Below are 22,914 nucleotides of genomic sequence, written 5' to 3'. Positions count from 1 at the left end.
TATGTATGTTAAGTAATGGGTTAAGAGCAGCGAGGGAGATGGGGGGGGGTGAGAGATGAGGAGGGAGAGATGGAGCGGGGAGTGGAGAGAGTGAATGGAGTGTTCAAGGCATTTTATGAAAGATTATATGACGCTCAGCCCCCGGATGGGAAGTAGAGAATGATGTGCTTTCTGGATCAGCTGGAATTTCCTAAGGTGGAGGAGCAGGAGAGGGCGGGACTGGGAGCACAGATTGAGACGGAGGAAGTAGTGAAAGGGATTGGGAGCATGCAGGCGGGGAAGGCCCCGGGACCAGACGGATTCCCAGTTGAATTCTATAGGAAATATATGGACTTGCTGGCCCCGCTACTGATGAGAACCTTTAATGAGGCGAGGGAAAGGGGGCAGCTGCCCCCGACTATGTCAGAGGCAACGATATCGCTCCTCCTAAAGAAGGAAAAAGACCCGCTGCAATGCGGGTCCTATAGGCCTATTTCCCTCCTGAATGTGGACGCTAAGATTCTGGCCAAAGTAATGGCAACGAGTATAGAGGATTGTGTCCCGGGGGTGGTTCATGAGGACCAAACTGGGTTTGTGAAGGGGAGACAGCTGAATACAAATATACGGAGGCTGCTAGGGGTAATGATGATGCCCCCACCAGAGGGGGAAGCGGAGATAGTGGTGGCGATGGATGCCGAGAAAGCATTTGATAGAGTGGAGTGGGAGGTGCTGAGGAGATTTGGCTTTGGAGATGGGTATATCAGATGGGTACAGTTGCTGTATAGGGCCCCGATGGCGAGTGTGGTCACGAATGGACGGGGGTCTGAGTATTTTCGGCTCCATAGAGGGACGAGGCAGGGATGTCCTCTGTCCCCGTTATTGTTTGCACTGGCGATTGAGCCCCTGGCCATAGCATTGAGGGGTTCCAGGAAGTGGAGGGGAGTACTCGGGAGGAGAAGAACACCGGGTATCTCTGTATGCGGATGATTTGTTGCTATATGTGGCGGACCCGGCGGAGGGGATGCCAGAGATAATGCGGATACTTGGGGAGTTTGGGGATTTTTCAGGGTATAAACTGAACATGGGGAAAAGTGAGTTATTTGTGGTGCATCCAGGGGAGCAGAGCAGAGAAATAGAGGATTTACCGTTGAGGAAGGTAACAAGGGACTTTCGGTACTTGGGGATCCAGATAGCCAAGAATTGGGGTACATTACATAGGCTTAATTTAACGCGGTTGGTGGAACAGATGGAGGAGGACTTTAAGAGATGGGACATGGTGTCCCTGTCACTGGCAGGGAGGGTGCAGGCGGTTAAAATGGTGGTCCCCCCGAGATTCCTTTTTGTGTTCCAGTGCCTCCCGGTGGTGGTCACGAAGGCTTTTTTCAAATGAATTGAGAAGAGTATTATGAGTTTTGTGTGGGCCGGGAAGACCCCGAGAGTGAGGAGGGGATTTTTGCAGCGTAGTAGGGATAGGGGGGAGGCTGGCACTACCGAGCCTAAGTGAGTACTACTGGGCCGCCAATATTTCAATGGTGTGTAAGTGGATGGGAGAAGAGGAGGGAGTGGCGTGGAAGAGATTGGAGAGGGCGTCCTGCAGTGGGACTAGCCTACAAGCTATGGTGACGGCACCGTTGCCGTTCTCACCGAAGAAATACACCAAAAGCCCGGTGGTGGTGGCTACATTGAAAATTTGGGGGCAGTGGAGACGGCATAGGGGAAGGACGGGAGCCTCGGTGCGGTCCCCGATAAGAAATAACCATAGGTTTGTTCCGGGGAGAATGGATGGGGGATTTGGAGCATGGCAAAGAGCAGGGGTAGCACAATTGAGAGATCTGTTCGTAGATGGGACGTTTGCGAGTCTGGGAGCGCTGACGGAAAAATATGTGTTGCCCCAAGGGAATGCATTTCGGTATATGCAACTGAGGGGTTTTGCGAGGCAACAGGTGAGGGAATTCCCGCAGCTCCCGACGCAGGAGGTGCAGGATAGAGTGATCTCAGAGACATGGGTGGGGGATGGTAAGGTGTCGGACATATATAGGGAAATGAGGGACGAGGGGGAGATCATGGTAGATGAGCTGAAAGGGAAATGGGAAGAAGAGCTGGGGGAGGAGATTGAGGAGGGGCTGTGGGCTGATGCCCTACGTAGGGTAAACTCATCGTCCTCGTGTGCCAGGCTAAACCTGATACAATTTAAGGTGTTACACAGGGCGCATATTACTGGAGCACGGCTCAGTAAATTTTTTGGGGTAGAGGATAGGTGTGCGAGATGCTCGAGAAGCCCAGCGAATCATACCCACATGTTCTGGTCATGCCCGGCACTACAGGGGTTTTGGGTGGGGGTGGCAAGGGTGCTTTCGAAGGTGGTGGGGGTCCAGGTCGAACCCAGCTGGGGGCTGGCTATATTTGGGGTTGCAGAAGAGCCGGGAGTGCAGGAGGCGAGAGAGGCTGATGTTTTGGCCTTTGCGTCCCTAGTAGCCCGGCGCAGGATATTGTTAATGTGGAACGAAGCCAAACCCCCGGGTGTGGAGACCTGGATAAACGACATGGCCGGGTTTATAAAGTTAGAACGGATTAAGTTCGTACTAAGGGGTTCGGCTCAAGGGTTCACCAGGCGGTGGCAACCGTTCATCGACTACCTCACAGAAAGATAGAGGGAATGGAAAAGAAGAAGACAACAGCAGCAACCCAGGGGGGAGGGGGGGGGGAGGAATCGGACGGACTCTCAGGGATGTTATTGTATATGTATAGGCACTTGTTTTAGGTAATGTATATTGGACTGTTGGATTGTATCTTTGGAGAGTATTTATTTTTGACCAGGCAGTTGCCATTTAGTTTGATTTTTGTTTCTGTTCATATATTATTTATTTATTTGTTTAAAACTGGCCACTGTTATTTATATTGCTTTATTGTTGTGGAGAAGAAACACTACGTACTGTTATGTTTGGCCAAAAAATCTTGAATAAAATATATTTTTTAAAAAAGTAATGGGTTAAGAGACATTGCAATTAGTTGTCTCATTTATGTTAAGTATCCATTAATTGACACTGATATGTAAAGGGGCTTCAGGTGGCCTCTGTCAGGTGATGTATAGTTTGAGTTTTGTGCAAAGGCTGTTGGAATGAAATAAATGTGTGTTTGTCAAAAAGGAACGGAACTTTAGACTCTTCATATCACAGCAACTAAAACGTCTAACAATTGGTAGCAGAGGATGGTTGCTGTGTAAATGTGAAGGGTTGAAAGATACAACTTTTCCAGATCAAATCAAGGAGTTTGTGGAAAAAAAAGGGATATATGGCTGAACCGAGGATAAAGATGGCTGGATATGACTATCCTCCCTTATTTTCTGAAAGGGAATCGTACGACCAATGGAGAAGTGCAGTAGTTATGTGACTAAAGTAACTGCTTTGGGAAAGAGAAAACAAGGTATGGCATTGGCTCTTTCTCTACCATATGGCAGTAAAATCCGAAACAAAGTGCTTTCTGAGCTGGAATTGGAAGAGTTGGACTCAAAAGAAGGTCTGGAGACTTTATTACATTATATGGATAAGATTTATAAGAAAGATGACTTGTTAAGTGCGTATGAAGCACGGTCGGATTTTGATAAGTTCCGGAAAATGGAGGATATCGCCATGGAAGACTAATGGAATTTGGCAGACTATATAAAAGGCTGCAGAAACACAATTTATCCACAGCCTGTGTTGGCCTTTAAATTACTTGACTGTGCTAGAGTGAGTAACATGGATAGGCTCCTGGTTTTGACAGGAGTTCAGTTTACTGATAAGGATACCTTATTCGAACAGATGACAAAAGTTTTACAAAAGTTTCTGGGGAAACATTCGATTCCGATGGCTCTGATCTCCCAAATAGATAAGCCTGCAATAAGGCAGAATATGGAAGATACACTACTACACTACTAACAAGATGGCAAAATCGTATGGCTACGAACAGGGCTCAAGATTATAGAAGGAGACCGAGACAAGGAAATTATGAAGACAGAAACCCAGTTAGAACCTACAATAGGAAGATGAACCCCAGAAATGCACGGGGCATGATAAATCAATGTTTTCGATGTGACTCAATACCATTATGTTTTCAGCTGTCCAACTCGTTGTGATAGTGTTTGAAGCGACACATGACACGGAAGAGTCAGAAGAGGAAAAAGATTGTGACCGGAAAGAAGGCATTGTCCTATTGACAAGCAGTTTTACGCCAGTAATGAGGGTGTTGGTTGCAGAATCCTTCAACTGTGCTGTATTGGACAGTGGCTGCACATCTACTGTGTGTGGAATTGACTGGTTAAAATGTTACCTGGACTCTTTGAATGCTGAAAATCGTAACAAGGTTAAGGAATTTGAAAGTTCCACAAGTTTCCGGTTTGGGGATGATAATACTCTGAAGTCGCTGAAAAGAGTGGTGATCCCTTGCAATATTGCCGGAATGAATCATTTCATTAGCACGGATGTTGTATCAAGTGAGATACCTTTGCTTCTGAGCAGACCGTTGATGAAGAAAGCACACATGAAACTGGATATGGAACAGGATAAGGCAACAGTTTTTGGAAAGACGGTGGACTTACATTGTGACCATGGACCTTTAAGATCTGGGATAAAGCAAATAGAACACAGAACACAGAATACAGCGCAGTACAGGCCCTTCGGCCCACGATGTTGCACCGAAACAAAAGCCATCTAACCTACACTATGCCATTATCATCCATATGTTTATCCAATAAACTTTTAAATGCCCTCAATGTTGGCGAGTTCACTACTGTATCAGGTAGGGCATTCCACGGCCTCACTACTCTTTGCGTAAAGAACCTACCTCTGACCTCTGTCCTATATCTATTACCCCTCAGTTTAAAGTTATGTCCCCTCTTGCCAGCCATTTCCATCCGCGGGAGAAGGCTCTCACTGTCCACCCTATCCAACCCCCTGATCATTTTGTATGCCTCTATTAAGTCTCCTCTTAACCTTCTTCTCTCCAACGAAAACAACCTCAAGTCCATCAGCCTTTCCTCATAAGATTTTCCCTCCATACCAGGCAACATCCTGGTAAATCTCCTCTGCACCCGCTCCAAAGCCTCCACGTCCTTCCTATAATGCGGTGACCAGAACTGTACGCAATACTCCAAATGCGGCCGTACCAGAGTTCTGTACAGCTGCAACATGACCTCCCGACTCCGGAACTCAATCCCTCTACCAATAAAGGCCAACACTCCATAGGCCTTCTTCACAACCCTATCAACCTGGGTGGCAACTTTCAGGGATCTATGTACATGGACACCTAGATCCCTCTGCTCATCCACACTTTCAAGAACTTTACCATTAGCCAAATATTCCGCATTCCTGATATTCCTTCCAAAGTGAATCACCTCACACTTCTCTACATTAAACTCCATTTGCCACCTCTCAGCCCAGCTCTGCAGCTTATCTATATCCCTCTGTAACCTGCTACATCCTTCCACACTACCGACAACACCACCGACTTTAGTATCGTCTGCAAATTTACTCACCCACCCTTCTGCGCCTTCCTCTAGGTCATTGATAAAAATGACAAACAGCAACGGCCCCAGAACAGATCCTTGTGGTACTCCACTTGTGACTGTACTCCATTCTGAACATTTCCCATCAACCACCACCCTCTGTCTTCTTTCAGCTAGCCAATTTCTGATCCACATCTCTAAATCACCCTCAATCCCCAGCCTCCGTATTTTAAATATATAAATTTATTTTGCATTTTGTAGATTTAGCAACCAGATTTAGTCAATCAACGATTGTACGAAGTAAAGAAAAGAGAGTAATTCTGGATCAAATCGTGGAAAAATGGACAGGGACAGGAATGGGTCCACCGGCAAAATTCCTTACGGACAATGGGGGAGAATTTGCTAATGATGAGTTTAGGGATATGTGTGAAAACATGAATATCAGAGTTATGAATACGGCTGCAGAAAGCCCATTTAGTAATGGTGTCTGTGAAAGAAATGCTGTCATCGAAATGAAATGAAAATCCCTTATTGTCACAAGTAGGCTTCAAACGAAGTTACTGTGAAAAGCCCCTAGTCGCCACATTCCGGCACCTGTTCAGGGAGACTGGTACGGGAATTGAACCGTGCTGCTGGCCTGCCTTGGTCTGCTTTAAAAGCCAGCGATTTAGCCCAGTGTGCTAAACCAGCCCCTTGCTAAACCAGCCCCTTATGACTTGCTTCGGAACATTTTGGCAGATCGACCAAATTGCAGCCTAAATTCAGCTTTGGCATGGGCGGCGGTACATGCAAAAAATTCGTTGCAGATGGTTGGGGGCGATAGTCCCTATCAATTATTGTTTGGTAGAAATCCTAAAATTCCGTCCATTTTGGATGACCAGCCTCCAGCTTGGGAGGGGACTACAATTTGCTCTGGTTTTGCTGAACATTTAAATGCATTACATAGCAGTAGAAAAGCATTTTTGGAAGCAGAAGTCTCTGAAACAATTCGCAGAGCTTTAAGACCTAACGTATGGCCATCAAATGCCGTCTTTCAGCAAGGAGACATGGTATACTATAAGAGAGACAATTCTAATGAATGGAAAGGCCCAGGGAAGATCATAGGCATAGATGGCAAAACAACTTTTTTGCAACATGGTAATCAAACTGTTAGGTACATTCAACAAGGAAAATGGGTACAGATGACAAATTTTCAAATTTAGACAGAGCAGACATAGATGACGAGGAACCAGAGTCATCTGGTACGCATGTGTTACAGAACTATGAGGACCAGTTAACTTATATAGACAGGGTTTCTGTTGAGGAACACAACACTTCTGGTGAATTAGAACAGGCCATTTTTCTGAAAGGGCAACTGCCAAAAATTGGTACAAAAGTGACATATTTGCCTGAAGGATCTAGTCAATGGAAGCATGCATTCTGTTATTAGTAGAGCAGGAAAGGCCACTGGAAAGTATAAACATTGGTTGAATGTACAGCATTCAGGGGAAGGAGTCAAGACAATGGATTGGGAAAACGAAGTTCAAAAATGGAGGGCACAGAAATGCAGTGCCAGTTCAGATAGTACATCGGATAGTGAACAGGTCCGCAGGAAAAGGTCGAGAACTATTGAAAGGACATCCCATAGCAGAAGGGAAAGATCAAGCAGTAGCAGTACAGAACGACATACCTGGCGGGAGAGGGGACGTAGTTTATCAAGATCTCGGAACATGACTAAGACTACGAATACTAATAGGAGTAGAAGCCCACATGCAATGTGAGATTTTGGTGGCTTCAAATAAATTAGATGAAAAAGTTATCAAAGATGCTAAACAGCAAGAATTGCATAGTTGGAGTGAATTTGGGGTAAAATGTGTATACCCCAAATCCATCTGTGGGATAGAGCTCTTTGTCCCCTATCCGGTACTTACCGGATAGGGGACAAAGAGCTCTATCCCACAGATGGATTTGCATGGAAAAGGTTCTTCAGGATGGAACTTATAAGTCAAAGGCCAGGCGTGTGGGCAAGGGGATTTGAAGAAAACTTAGAAGATCGGGGTTTAAGGGTAGATTCACCTACAGCAGGAAAGGTTATTTTAAAGATGATCTTGGCTCTATTAGCCACAAAGGCATGGGAATGCAAATCTATAGATATAAAATCTGCCTTTTTTTTGCAAGGGCATTAGCTCCGGAGAGACATTTTTCTCCGTCCTCCTAAAGAAGCAGTTAACACAGAAGGGGTACTCTGGAAGTTGAGCAAATGTGTATATGGATTAAATGATGCATCTCGTGTCTGGTATTTTTAGGTAAGGTCAGTTTTGTTAAAGTTAGGCTGTTGCCAGTTGAAAGCAGATCCTACTGGCATTATAAAGGAAATCTTTCTGGCATGTCGATTTTTTGTGGGGTGGGACTAGTGATTTTGAAGCTATTGTAATCTCTGGTTTGAGGAAAGAATTCGGGGTTGGAAATCAGGCTTCCGGTGCATTTAAATATATTGGACTGGAAATTGGACAGACTAAGTTAGGGCAACTTTACGTCAGCAAACTTATTTGGAAAGCATCAGCCCAATAGCAATTAGTCGTGGCCAGGTTTCACAAAAACACACAATGGTTTCAAAGATGGAAAAAGAGCAACTGCGAAGTTTAATTGGGCAACTGAATTGGTTAGGTAGACAGAATGGACCGGACGTGAGTTTTGATGTCTTAGAGTTGAGTACAAAAATGAATGATCCCAAAGTGGAAGACATAATAAGAGCAAATAAAGCGTTGGCCAAACTAAAAATGTAGGAGTGTGTTTTGAAGTTCCCGGTTTTAGGTGACCTTTGGCACTTGAAACTCATAGTTTACAGTGATGCGTCCTACGCAAATTTATGTGATGGGGTTTCAAACGCAGGAGGTTTTATAATTTTACTTTTTGGGAACAATGGTAAACGTTGCCCGCTTGTGTGGGAAACAAAGAAAATAAGGAGAGTGGTAAAACGCACTTTGGCTGCTGAGACATTAAGCCTTGTAGAGGTGGTGGATATGGCCTTTTATATAAGTCAGATATTGACAGGAATTTGGGGATTAAGGGATTTGGGTAATATACCTATTGACTGTCACATTGACAATAAATCCCTGTGGGAAAATGTGCACTCTACAAAAAATGTCAATGAAAAGCGGTTACGGATTGAAATTAAAAATGAAATAAATCGCTTATTGTCACAAGTAGGCTTCAAATGAAGTTACTGTGAAAAGCCCCTAGTCGCCACATTCCGGCGCCTGTTCAGGGAGGCTGGTACGGGAATTGAACCATGCTGCCTTGGTCTGCTTTAAAATCCCGCGATTTAGCCCAGTGAGCTAAACCAGCCCCTGATAGACATCGCAAGTTTGAAGCAGATGTTGGACAGAGGGGAAATAACAAAAATTAAATGGGTCGACAGTAGCTATCAACTGTCAGACTGTTTTACGAAAAGAGGGGTGAGTTCACAGACACTTTTGGATATTGTTAATGAAGAGCGCTTGTTTCTGTGACTTTTTTTTTCTTCTCTTTCTCGGCCAAAAAAAAAACTGAAATAAAGGGGGGGGGGGGGAAATCATGTGTGTGTTTTTGAGTTTCTTGAAATTTTGTTTTCACCTAATTATTTTTTCTCCAAGGAAGGGGAGACTGTTAAGTAATGGGTTAAGAGGCATTACAATTAGTTGTCTCATTTATGTTAAGTATCCATTAATTGACATTGATATGTAAAGGGGCTTCAGGTGGCCTCTGTCAGGTGATGTGTAATTAGAGTTTTGTGCAAAGTCTGTTGGAATGAAATAAATGTGTGTTGGTGAAAAAGGAACCGAACTTTAGACTTCATATCACAGCAACTAAAACGTCTAACAATGTACAGCCATTTTGGCTGGTTTGGGGTTGTTTGTCCGTTATGTTAATATGTAAATGCCTCAATAAAATATTTTTCGAAAGAAAAATTTACCATTTATTTGCCCACAAAATTCCAGGCTATAATTTCTAGAGCCTCTGCTATTTCCACCCCCATTTCCTTCAACATCCTTGATGTCTTTGAACAGGGTATGGTACAATTTCTTTTTAATGTAACTAACTCCTCCAATGGTTTTGTGTATAATATCTCAACTTTTTAAAAATAAATTTAGAGTACCCAATCATTTTATTTTCATTTTTCGAATTAAGGGGCAATTTATCATGGCCAATCCATCTAACTAGCACATCTTTGGGTTGTGGGGGTGAAACCCACGCAGACACTGGGAGAATGTGTAAACTCCACACGGACAGTGACCCAGGGCTGGGATTCAAATCCGGGTCCTCAGCGCTGTGGTCCCAGTGCTATCCACTGCGCCATGTGCTGCCCTAATATCTCACCTTTTAACCAAGTCAGGATTTACCATGTTTTCAAAATCATTCTCTTTTGTGATCAGACAGGCAAAATATTCCCTGCCCCAATTTTTGATCATCTGCTCTTGTATATCCCAACTCGCACTTCATTGACTGCAGAGACAGTAGGTGGCAGTAGTTATAATCTCCAAAATTCTTTAGATTCTGAAGGGTCCCAGCAAACTGGGAAAATAGCGAGTGCGCTGGAATCCATTATTAAGGAGGTTATAGCAGGATAATTAGAAAATCATAATGGGATCAGGCAGAGTCAGCATGATTTATTTAAAAGGGAAATTGTGTTGACTAATTCATTAGAGTAATATGTGGAAGTAGCAAGCAAGGAAACCTGTAGCTGTGGCATACTTGAATTTCCAAAAGGTGCCATATCAAAGGTTCCTACAAAAAAGGAACATGTTAACATGGATAAAGAACTAAGTGGCTAATAAGAAGCAGATGAGTGCCCGAGGGATCATAGCAGCACAGTGGTTAGCACTATTGCTTCACAGCACCAGGGACCGGGATCAATCCCCGGTTTGAGCCACTGCAGTCTGCACGTTCACTCAGTATCTGCGTGGGTTTCCTCCAGGTGCTCCGGTTTCCTCCCACAAGTCCCGAACGACGTGCTTGTTAGGTGAATTGGACATTCTGAATTCTCCCTCAGTGTACACGACCTGGCACCGTAATGTGGTGACTTTTCACAGTAACTTTGCAGTGTTAATGTAAGTCTACTTGTGACACTAATAAATATTATTACTGGGGCCGTAACTATTTACTATATTAATGACTTGGATGTACGGACTTGCATGATTGGTAGTTAAATTTGCTGATGACACTAAAATAGAAAAAAATGTTGCAACGAGGAGGTAAAGAATCTTCAACGGGATAGGTTAAGTGAATAGACACATATCTGGCAGATGAGTATATGTGGGAAAATGTGAACTTGTCCACTTTGGCAGGAAGAATAGAAAAACATCTTAAATAGAGAGATTACAGAACTCCGTGTATATGGGTGAGGGCGCAGACAGGAAAATGGAGGTGAGACCACAACCAGATCAACCATGATCTTGTTGAATGATGGATCAGGCCCGAAGGGCTGAATTGTAGTCTCCTAATTCCAATGTTACTATAATGCGCTGTTTTAACTGATCCAAGTGGCATGGGAGTGTCCCTTTAAGAAATGTTTTTGTCTTATCACATGGCTTCAGTGATGTCATTGTGTGGGTGGAGCTGGGCTGTAGCTCGGGAGTTGGTTCTATTTTCGCTTTGAGTTTGAACTGGTTTTGTTCTGCACAGGTTGAAAGAAGATTTTTTTTATCTTATCTGCAATTACAAAGCTGTTTCCAGATTGCTTGATAACTTGAAAAGAAATAACTGTTTCCTGGAAGAAATTCAAACCTGCTGTTTTGGAAAGAAATCGGGAGCATCCTTACCAGATCTTGAGTGCCGTGTGCTGGGCCACACCTTTGAAAAGGATTTTCAGGTTTATGGGATCTTGTTATTGAATTGGAACAGCTAAAGGGTGAATTTATTAAGGGTGATACATAGATTACTGTAGCTGTGTGGGGTATTTTTAAAAAATATATTTTTTTTATTCTCCTTTTTCACTTATTCTTCTGTGTGGGATATTTTATGTTGGTAGCTGATTAAAAATGCTTACTGTGGGTGTTTATAAAAATGTTAACTAAATTTGCAGAATGAACTTTATTTTGGATTAAAAGTGCTTAAGGCCTCTGTTGAATAACACCTGAAAGGTAGGCCCTTGTGCTCATCGTAACCAAAATCAATAAAGTTGTAGGTCAAGTGAACTCCATGATGTACTTTGGAGTTTTCTAAACCCTGGCCCATAACACAAGTCATGGAATATTTACTTTTTAGTATTGAGGTTCTTTCTTTAAACTCGCCCCTGATCACTCCCTTAACTGCTTATTTTCTCTCTTCTTATTTTCAATTATCCCGTTTGATTTAAATTTCTTTTTTTATCTACAGCATTTTGAAATGTGATTTCAACATTTTGTTCTGTATCTGAAAGAAAAAGCTTTTCAGCACTTCGCTATTCACAGTCCCATTTCTTACAACTACCCACGCTATCATAAATTATGGTTCAAGTTCAACTGGTGAACTGGCCGAAACGGTCACATGCAATCTCAACAAGCAACAGTTAACCTCCACCGTTCCAGCGAGTTATGGATTTACAGAGGGACTCATGGCTCCATCTCAATCAATTCGAGATCAAGCTATTGAGCTTTGGAGGACCCCAACCACTCGCTGCGTGAAAAAGGTTTTTCCTTACATCACATTCTGCTTCTTTAGCAAATCACTTTAAATCTGTGCCTGCTTGTTTTTCATCCTTTTCTGAGGGGGAACAGTTTCTCCCTATCTACTCTGTCCAGCCCACTCATGATTCTGAATATCTCCATTTTACTCCCAAGCATCTCTTTCCGGTCGTTGTCTTCCAGGTTAAGCCTTTGCTTCAGTTCATCCTTGCGCCTAGTTGGCTAGATCACAATTTCACCAACCGATTGAACTTCCAGCTGCAATGGGCTCTGGTCAACTGGTGGATCGGCGTTCAAAGCTAACCCTTTCTCACTGTTAGTCAAACGTTGACATCTTTTTTGGATACAGAACATTGGACATTGCCTGTATCTGTTATTGCCAGATTTGTTCGGAGTTTGGACAGCTTGAGTTTGCTATATCTTTGACGATGGGTAAGCCCCGTACTCCCATACAGTGGCTGGGACCACATATAATTTCCTGAAATCTCACTCTCAGCATTAGAGAAGTGAAATTGCTGGAATCATCTTTTATTCACCTTGTGAACCACAGATCAGATTGTAACCACCCATTTCAGCACACGGATCACAGCAGGAAACTGTTCATCTGTTCAGTAAAATGTTCCTGATTTGTCACAAAGATTTCAACCGAGAAAAAGCTGCTCCCTGAATTAAGAGATGGTAGAAGTTATCACCGGGGCAAATGCAGTGAGTCCTTCCTGTTAATTGTATCAGTTGAGCTTAAATATATACAACTGGAGGGAATTGATTGGATAGTTGCCTCAGTTCATATAAAAAGAGAGAGATACTGATAGAAGGGAAGAGTGGGAATTAGGAGATATATACACTTGTAATGTTTCACTCTGAGAAGAATCTATTCCAAGTAAAGACTGACTTTGGATTCTTCCTTCAGATGTACTGCCACACATATTGATAAACTCACCACAATTAACATGATGCAATCCACACAGAAATCAGCCGGAAATACCTCAGTCACTTCACCAATGTTAACAGGCACGTCTTGTGTGTGTGAATGTTAATGCTTGAGTAAGATGGCAAAAAGGGGTGGCATAGTGGCACAGTGATTAGCACTGCTGCCTCATGGCCCCGAGTTCAATTACTGTCCGTGTGAAGTTTGCACATTCTCTGTCTGCGTGGGTCTCACCTCCACAAACCCAAAGATGTGCAGGATAGGTAGATTTGCCACGCTAAATTGCCCCTTAATTGGAAAAAAAATGGCAAAAAGGACCTTTGTTTTAATGTCATTGACATGTCAGCCTGGACTAGGGGCCCAAGTGTCTGGGTAGGATGTGAAGCTGCAACCTTCTGACTCACGTGAGCCACTGAATCAGAGCTAAAACCTCTGTATGATTTAGCTGCACGCTGATGGATAAAAAGGCAAAAGATTTCAACTGGAGGGGAAAGAATAAGGGAAAATAAACTAATAGCACAATATATCTCTTCCACGCTGTGAAATGGCAGCTGAGTTTTGGAGGCACTATCAAAGAAGTCTCCACACACACACATCTTGAATCAGCCACTGTGAATTGAGGAGACGGCACCAACCAAAGCCACGGCATCTGACCCAGAACTCAGCCAATCCCAAACTACCTGATGCGACCATCAATTCACTCGAGACGAGTAAAGGTAAACCGCGGCTTTAATCAACTTCGAACAGTGCCTGCCTGCGACTGATACAATACTGTCTGCCGCCTACAGGTCGACTGCTCTTTATACCCCCCCCCCTTCAAGGGGAGGAGCTATGTCCCAACATGTTCCCCTATGGATGATGCCATACAATGGCCCATAGGTCCCACAAGGACAACAACATAGCATAGATGCAAATACAAAGGCAAAGCATGGTACTCATACAGTGGTGGATTATTGGTATAATACATTCACCACATTCATCCCCTGTTAAAAAAAAATGAAGTCCGGCGGGGGTGACGGGTTCATCAGTTCAGCCGGTCCGGCGGACGTATCGTGCGCGGTGATCGCCGAAGCTCTGGCGTTGCTGCTGGCCTGGGTGTCGAGCTCATCCGTGCTGGCATCGGTAGTGCTGGCTGGTGCGGGCACAGACTTGGACTCCGGGAGCATCTCTTCTGGAGCTTCATTCCTGTGGATCGGTGAAGGGGGGAGGGCGGGAGGGAGCGCAGGAGCCATATAGGTCATGGTGGGTTGGGCGGGATATAGTGGGGGGGCAGCGGTGGTGGAACTGGCGGGCGCCAGGTCCCGGAGGGAGACCGTATCCTGTCGACCATCCTGTCGGCCATCGGGGTGATCGATATAAGCATATTGGGGGTTTGAGTGTAGGAGCTGGACCCTCTCTACCAGAGGATCGGCCTTATGGCTCCAGACGTGTTTTCTGAGTAGGACTAGCCCCGGTGTCTTCAGCCAGGATGGAAGCAAGGCCCCTGAGGTTGATCCCCTAGGGAAAACAAAAAGGGTGGTCATGAGGGGTCTCATTTGTGGCCGTGCAAAGTAGGGACCTAATAGAGTGGAGCGCATCGGGGAGGACCTCCTGCCAGTGAGAAACTGGGAGATTCCTGGACCACAGGGTCAGTAGGATGGTCTTCCAGATGGTCTTTTCACTCTCCACCTACCCGTTTCCCCTGCGGTTATAACTGGTAGTCCTGCTCGAGGCGATGCAGTTCTTGATTTTGCCCCGCTGCGTATTGTCGAACATGAAGGCTACCGATCGTTGGTCGGTGACGAGGGTAAACCTCCTACCAACGAGGTAGTGCCTCCAGACGGCTTCCACGATGGCTTGGGCTTCTTTTTCGACCAAGGAGTGTTGAATTTCAGAGGTGGTGAGGGTGCGCGAAAAAAACGCTACCGGTCTGCCTGCTTGATTGAGGGTAGCGGCGAGTGCGACCTCTGATGCGTCACTCTCCACCTGGAAGGGGACGGACTCGTCCACTGCGTGCATCGGTAGTGGGGGCGCCAGTGCGGGCACAGACGTGGCTTTGGCGATGTCCCCCTTGATGCAGCTGAAGGCCTGGCAGGCCTCAGTTGCCAGTGGAAAGATGGTGGCCTTGATTAGTGGGCAGGCTTTGTCCGCATAGCTGGGGACCCACTGGGCATAATATGAGAAGAACCCGAGGCACCTCTTCAGTGCCTTGGGGCAGTGAGGGAGGGGGAGTTGCAGGAGGGGGCGCATACGGTCAGGGTCGGGTCCTAGGACCCCATTCTCCACGACGTAGCCGAGGATGGCTAGTCTGGTCGTGCGGAAAACGCATTTATCCTTGTTGTAGTTGAGATTGAGGATTTGGGCGGTATGGAGAAATCGGTGGAGGTTGGCATTGTGGTCCTGCTGATCATGGCCGCAGATGGTGACATTGTCCAAGTACGGAAATGTGGCCCGCAGCCCGTACAGGACCACCATTCGGTAGATTGTTCTTTGGAACACCAAAACCCCGTTCATGACGCCAAAGGGGACCCGGAGAAGTGGAAAAGGCGGCCATCTGCCTCAAAAGCCATGTAGTGGCGGTCCTCCGGGCGGATTGGGAGCTGGTGGTATGCAGACTTCAGATCCACCGTGGAGAACACCTGGTAGTGTGCGATCTGGTTTACCATGTCTGCAATCCGGGGAAGGGGGTACACATCGAGTTGCGTGTACCGGTTTACGGTTTGGCTGTAATCAACAACCATCCGGAACTTTTCCCCTGTCTTGACGACCACCACCTGAGCTCTCCAGGGGCTATTGCTGGCCTCGATGACTCCCTCCCGCAAGAGACGCAGGACCTTGGACCTGATAAAAGTCCTGTCCTGTATGTTATACCGCCTGCTTCTGGTGGCGACTGGTTTGCAGTCGGCGGTGAGGTTCGCGAAGAGTGAGGGAGGGTCGACTTTTAGGGTCGCGAGGCTGCAGATGGTGAGTGGGAGCAGGGGCCTCCCGAACTTCAGCGTTAGGCTCCTGAGGTTGCATTGGAAATCTAGTCCCAATAGGAGAGGAGCGCAGAGGTCTGGGAGCACATATATTTTAAAATTTTCATACTCGGCGCCCTGTATTGCTAGGGTTGCGGTAGTGCACCCTTGGATTTGCACCGAGTGCGACCCAGAGGCGAGGGAGACGGTTTGGTGCGCCAGGAAAATTGGAAGCGAGCAGCGTCTTATCAAGTCCGGGTGAATGAAGCTCTCTGTGCTCCTGGAGTCGAAGAGGCAAGGTGTCTCGTACCCGTTTACCTGGACGGTCATCATGGAGCTCCGGAGGTGCTTGGGTCGTGACTGGTCCAGGGTGACCGTGCTGAGTTGCGGGTAGTCGGCGTGGTCGCAGGTGCTGGGGCGGCTCCACGATGGCTGCCCATGTTGATCGTACGCGTCGAGCGGTGTAGAAGATGGCGACCCCCGTTGGTCGAGCGTGGTGGGCGGCAAGGAAGATGGTATCCAAGATGGCGGCCCCCATGGATTGCACGTGGCCGGCCCCCATGAGTCGCACGTGCCATGAGGACTGGAAGATGGCTGCTCGCACTGATAGCACGAGGCTGATGAGGGGGGCGGAGTTGGCAGACAATTTGCTGGCCAGTGAGTCTGAGGATCGGGCCTGTGAGTTAGAGTTCTTAGACCTAGCCAGGCAGACTTTGGCAAAATGTCCTTTTCTCCCGCAGCTGCTGCAGTTCACATTACGGGCCGGGCAGTGCTGCCGGGGGGTGTTGGGACTGGCCGCAGAAATAGCAGGGTAGCCCCCCATGATGGGCGGGTGGCCGCGCGGCACAGGCCTGGGGTAGTCTGTGGTGGGGGTTCCACGAGGGGGTCGCGTGGTCAGCCGGGAACGCGGTAAGGCTCTGGGATGCTACTTCCAGAGAGGAGGCTAACTTTACCGTCTCATCCAGGTCCAGGGCCCCCTTTTTGAGTAGGCGTTGTCGCACATACTCCCGCCACGTAGACGTCTCGGATGTCGAGTTCCATATGCTGAGTGGCCATAACGGCCTGGTAATTGCAGTTGCGTGCGAGGGCTTTGAGGTCGCGTAGGTAGTCATCTAGCGACTCCCCCGGACTCTGGCGGTGAGGATGTGTCGCACGTAGACCTCGTTCACAGGCCTCGCATAGAGGCGTTCAGGCTTCGCGAGGGCATCTATAGGAGGAGGCTTCGTCGAGTTGAACAGAGATCCGATGGTTCACCCCTGCATGGAGGAGGCTCAGCCTCTGTTCGTCAGTGACGGAAGGCGTGGAGGTGGCTGCGAGATAAGCCTTGAAGCATTGAAGCCAGTGTGAAAAAATGTATTTCGCCTCCACGGCCTGCGGATCAAGTTCCAGTCGGTCAGGTTTGAGGGCCGATTCCATAGTTGCGTTTACGTTGATTAAATTGATGCGACCATCAATTCACTCGAGACAAGAGTAAAGGTAAACCGTGGCTTTAATCAACTTAGAACAGTGCCTGCCTGTGACTGACATAATACTGTGCGCCGTCTATAGGTCGACTGCTCTTTACACCCCCCTCCCCCCCCCTCCGCTCAAGGGGAGGAGCCATGGGCGGAGCCCATACATGTCCCAACATGTTCCCCTATGGATGATGCCATACAATGGCCCATAGGTGGAGCCCACAAGGGCAACAACATAGCACAGATGCAAATACAAAGGCAAAGCATGGTACTGATACATTGGTGGATTATTGGTATAATACATTCACCACACTACCGAGTCCCAAACTCCCACTGAGCAGCTAACACCAGTCACTGGTGTGTAGGTACTTGTCCCACTCCAAATCCCAGATTTTGTTAAACAATTTTCTGAGCTGTAATGATCCACATGAGGTTAGGAGTCACTGCAGGCCCAATCAATGACACAAGGAAGTATAAGATGTTCCCATTCTCACTACATATCTATCCATTTTCAGTTTGTCAGCGGTGTAACTCAAGTTTAAAGAAGGGGTAGGAAGGATAGGCACAGGGTGGGGCTCACCGTGAGCTGTCTGCCACCACACAATCAGGCCAGTGAATCCAATAAAGATGAAGGTTCCACCCATCACCGTCTTCCACTCACTGTTCGATTTGCACATGTCTGCGTAGCTCTGATGAAAAGCGATGCGATACACTAGGATAAACCAGAAGCACCAATTCAATGGGACAGTTCATAAATCCCCTCCCGTGCAGATGTGTCGCTCACCCACAGTGAATGGGATTCCTCTATCGTTCTCCATTAGGATTAGCTGCTGTCTAACATGAATCACACAGGGTAAGCTTCAGAATCCATTCTCCACAAGGTGGTGGCAAATATTGTAAACTACCGTCTCCCTTTGTACCTCAGTGACAACTGAGACTTGGCGAGAAATTCTGTTTGAAATTTTAGACACATCAGTTTTCTGAGCTGTGAACATCCAGCTGAGGTTAAGGGGTGCTGCACGTCAGGATTGTCTCTGATACTGAAATATAAAGTGACTGGGCTGGGATAGGAGCAGTGTAACTCAAACTAACTGGTGATCTTCAGTATAAACTGTTTGTCAATTTTTCCTCACCCGGGGCCATCTGTGATTTTATGGACAAGCCAAATGGGCAGTGAGCCCTGAGCACATTCAACTGGACAATGCAACAAAATAGAGTCATAGATGTTTACAGCATGAAAACAGGCCTTTTGGCCCAGCTTGTCCATGCCGCCCAGTTTACATCAATAAGCTAGTCCCACTTGCCCGAATTTGGCCGTATCTCTCAATGGCAATGGCTTTAAAAGCCCAGATTTTATCTGCTCCCTTTGTGATAGAATGAGCTTGCAGAGTTTGAGTCTAGTTCTCGGTGTGCGCTGACAACAAAATAAATGTTGATTACCATCAAATCGACAGTTTCAATAATACAGGTCACAGCAGAACAACTCCTGGGAGAGTGAAATGACAAAATTATCAAATAGGGGCACTCCTCAGCTTAAGGGATGAATAGAGACAGCTTCAGTCTATCTACTTCAGCCTGGAGCAGAACTAGGAGCAATTCACTGAAACACTGACTACCAGTAAGGCAAAGGGTTCTTTCCTCCAACATCCACTCAAAAAAAACAGTGGAACCAACAAGTCTCTGATACTCTTACATGCAATCTTCTCTTCATTGGTCAGATTCTTCCAAGATCCTTTCTCCTTTTCCTTCAGGGCTTCCTGTTCGGTATTCAGTTTCTGCACATAGGGTATGTCAGGGAGAGGTGAATCCTTCCGATCACAGTACATCGGTACTGACAGGTCCTCACCTTTAGCAACCTCTGGGGAAATACAAGCAGGACTGTCGGTATGTTCACCCCGCTCGTGTATATTCTGTCCCTCTCAATATAAGGGTAATTCTCAATTCTGCTTCTCTCATTTCTGCACATTTTTTTATTGCCCATTCAAATAATTCACAAGCAAACAGTAACTTTTATTTTTAACCCTTTTATTTTTTTTTTATATGGTTGCAGCCTTTTTTTTTTTACAAGTTCGGGGAGCCAAAGGGACCATTGGGGTCAAAGGGAGCCAAAACCATTTCCTCCATTTTTGTCAGCAACAAAAAAGGTAAGAGAAAATGGTGGGTCGCACAGGTCGGCCTGTGGTCGGCTGGCGTGGACCGCGAAGGTCGGCCGGCGTGGACCGCGAAGGTCGGCCGGCATGGGTGCCGAAGGTTGGCCGGTTGGTAAAAATGGGTCCCCAGAAAAAAAGGTTGACAAACACTGTTCTACTTCACACAAACCAACCTTAATCATTAGTTTCACTTAGAGATGACAGCTCGGGCTTGCAATGAAAAAAGTCACACCCCATAGAATTATTTTGGGAACACATTCTTGGGGCAATGTAGAGGAAGCTTTGCTCTGTATCATACCCTGTGCTGTATCTGTCCGGGATGGGGGCAGTGTGGAGTGACATTTACTCTGTATCTAACCCCGTGCTGTTCCTGCCCTGCGAGTGTTTGATGGGGACAGTATAGAGGGAGCTTTACTCTGTATCTAACCGCGTGTTGTACATGCCCTGGAAGTGTTTGATGGCGACAATATAGAGGGAGCTTTACTCTGTATCTAACCCTGTGTTGTTCCTGTCCTGGGAGTGTTTGATGGGGACAGTGTAGAGGGAGCTTTACTCTGTATCTAACCCTGTGCTGTACCTGTCTAAGGAATTTTTAAAGTTAGAGTACCCAATTATTTTTTTTCCAATTGAGGGGCAATCTTGTGTGGCCAATCCACCTAGCCTGCACATCTTTGGGTTGTGGGGGTGAAACCCACACAAACACGGGGAGAATGTGCAAACTCCACATGGATTCTTGCTCCCTCTGTGGACAGGAACGAGGACTGCAGGGAGGATTAGCAAACTGACCACAGCACCGTGGTACAGGGAGCTGTTCAAGTGGGGGGAGAAAAAATAAATTGGAGTAGTATAGTTTTGGGGCATTGACATTGATCCCGATTCTTCAGGAATGAGAATCCTGACGGTTGTGTTGCCTACCTGGTTCTCGGGTCTAGATATCTCATCTGGTCTGCAGAAAAACTTGGAGTGGGAGAGTAAAGATCCACTTGTCGTGGTCTACGTAGGTACCAACGACATAGGTAGAACAGGAACAGAGGTACTGCTAAGGGAGTATGAACAGCTAGGAGCTAAATTAAAAAGCAAAACTAAAAAGGTAATAATCTCTGGATTTCTACCTGAGCCATGAGCTAATTGGCACAGTATCAATAAGATTAAGGAGGTTCCGTGGCTCAAAGATTGGTGTGGGAGAAATGGGTTTGAATTCATGGGACATTGGCACCAGTACTGGGGAAGAGGCGACCTGTTCTGATGGGACAGTCTTAATGTATCACGCTGGGACCAGAGTCCTAGCGAATTAGTTAAATCGATGGCAAGAAGCGATATAGGATCAGAAGGCATAGAATCTCTGTGGGCAGAGCTGAGGAATCGCAACGGTAAAATGACCCTGATGGGAGTTATGTACAGGCCCCCTATCAGTAGTCAGGATGTGGGGCAGAAAATAAATCAGGAGATAGAAAAGGCATATAAAAAAGGCAATATTACAATAATCATGGGGGACTTCAATATGCAGGTGGACTGGGAAAATCGGGTTGTAGTGGATCCCAAGAAAAGGAATTTGTGGAATGTGTAAGAGATGTTTCTTTTGGAGCAGCTTGCGACAGAGCCCATTAGGGAACAGGCAATTCTGGATTTGGTGATCTGTAATGAGGCAGATTTGATTAGGGAACTTAAGGTGAAGGAACCCTTAGGGAGCAGTGACCACAATATGATAGAATTTACCCTGCAGTTTGAGGGGGAGAAGCTGGAATCAGATGTAACGGTGTAACAATTAAATGAGGGTAACTACAAAGACATGAGGGAGGAGCTGGCCAGAGTTGATTAGAAAGGGAGCGTAGCAGGGAAGACAGTGGAACAGCAATGGCAGGAGTTTTGGGGGGTTATTCAGGAGGCACAACAGAAATTCATCCCAAGGAGGAGGAAACATGCTGAGGGGAGGATGAGGCATCCATGGCTTGCGAGAGAAGTCAAGAACAGCATAAAAGCAAAGGAAAAGCATACAAAGTGACGAGAATTAGTGGGAAGCCAGAGGATTGGGAAGCCTTTAAAAGCGAGCAGAGGACAACAAAAACAACAATAAGGGGAGAGAAGGTGAAATATGAGTGTAAGCTAGCTAGTAATATAAAGGAAGATAGGAAGAGGTTCTTTCAATTTATAAAATGTAATAGAGAGGCAAAAATAGACTTTGGGCCACTGAAAAATGAGGCTGGATAAATAATAATAGGAAACAAAGAAATGGCAGAGGAACTGAATAGTTACTTTGCGACGGTCTTCGTGGTGGAAGACACCAGTGGGATGCCAGAGCTCCGTGAGAATCGGGGCACAGGTGAGTGTAGTGGCCATCATTCAGGAGAAGGTTCTGGGGAAACTGAAAGGTCTGAAGGTGGATAAATCACCTGGACCGAATGGACTGCACCCCAGGGTTCTGAAGGAGATAGCTGAGGAAATTGTGGGGGCATTGGTGGTGATCTTTCAGGAATCATTAGAGGCAGGGAGGGTCCCAGAGGACTGGAAAGTTTCTGATGTAACACCGGTATTAAGAAGGGAGGCAGGCAGAAGACGGGAAATTATAGACCGGTTAGCCTGACTTTGGTCATTGGCAAGATTTTAGAGTTCATCATTAAAGATGAGATCGCGGAGTACTTGGAAGTGCATGATAAAATAGGACTGAGTCAGCACGGCTTCGTCAAGGGGAGGTCATGTTTGACAAATCTATTAGAGTTCTTTGAGGAGGTAACAAGGAAGTTAGATAAAGGAGAACCAGTGGACGTGATGTATTTAGATTTCCAGAAGGCCTTTGACAAGGTGCCACATCGGAGACTGTTAAATACATTAAAAGCCCATGGTGTTAAGGGTAAGATCCTGGCATGGATAGAGGATTGGCTGACTGGCAGAAGGCAGAGAATGGGGAAATAACGGGTCTTTTTCAGGATGGCAGCCGGTGACTCGTGGTGTGCCTCAGGGGTCTGTGCTGGGACCACAACCTTTCACAATATACATTAACGATTTGGAAGAAGGAACTGAAGGCACTTTTGCTTAGTTTGCAGATGATGCAAAGATTAGTAGAGGGACAGGTAGTATTGAGGAAGCAGGGGGGCTGCAGAAGAACTTGGACAGGCTAGGAGAGTGGGCAAAGAAGTGGCAGATGGAATACAATGTGGAAAAATGTGAGGTTATGCACTTTGGAAGGAGGAATGGAGGCATAGACTATTTTCTAAATGTGGAAATGCTTCGCAAATCAAGCACAAAAGGACTTGGGAGTCAAAATAAAAGCAAATTACTGCAAATGCTAGAATCAGGGCGAAACAGCTGGCTTGTAATGCAGAACCATGCCAGCAGCGCGGGTTCAATTCCTGTACCAGCCTCCC

At 46.2% G+C, this 22,914-nt stretch overlaps 1 protein-coding gene across 3 annotated transcripts in view; it reads right to left on the bottom strand.

Moving 5' to 3' along the window:
- Positions 1-22,914, bottom strand: part of LOC140428244 (cytochrome c oxidase subunit 4 isoform 1, mitochondrial-like) — a 103,937-nt gene that overhangs the window by 3,436 nt on the left and 77,587 nt on the right. For all 3 annotated transcript variants that reach the window (XM_072514502.1, XM_072514503.1, XM_072514501.1), the window contains exons 3-4: positions 19,096-19,260; positions 17,983-18,114 (exon numbers count right to left, since the gene is read on the bottom strand). In XM_072514502.1, coding sequence (XP_072370603.1) covers positions 17,983-18,114; positions 19,096-19,260 — 297 coding nt within the window. The remainder of the gene's footprint in view (positions 1-17,982; positions 18,115-19,095; positions 19,261-22,914) is intronic.

This window comes from Scyliorhinus torazame, chromosome 8, assembly GCF_047496885.1.
Source record: "Scyliorhinus torazame isolate Kashiwa2021f chromosome 8, sScyTor2.1, whole genome shotgun sequence".
In the NCBI taxonomy this organism is placed as follows: Eukaryota; Metazoa; Chordata; class Chondrichthyes; order Carcharhiniformes; family Scyliorhinidae; genus Scyliorhinus; species Scyliorhinus torazame.
This window is presented reverse-complemented; position numbering and strand designations above follow the sequence as displayed.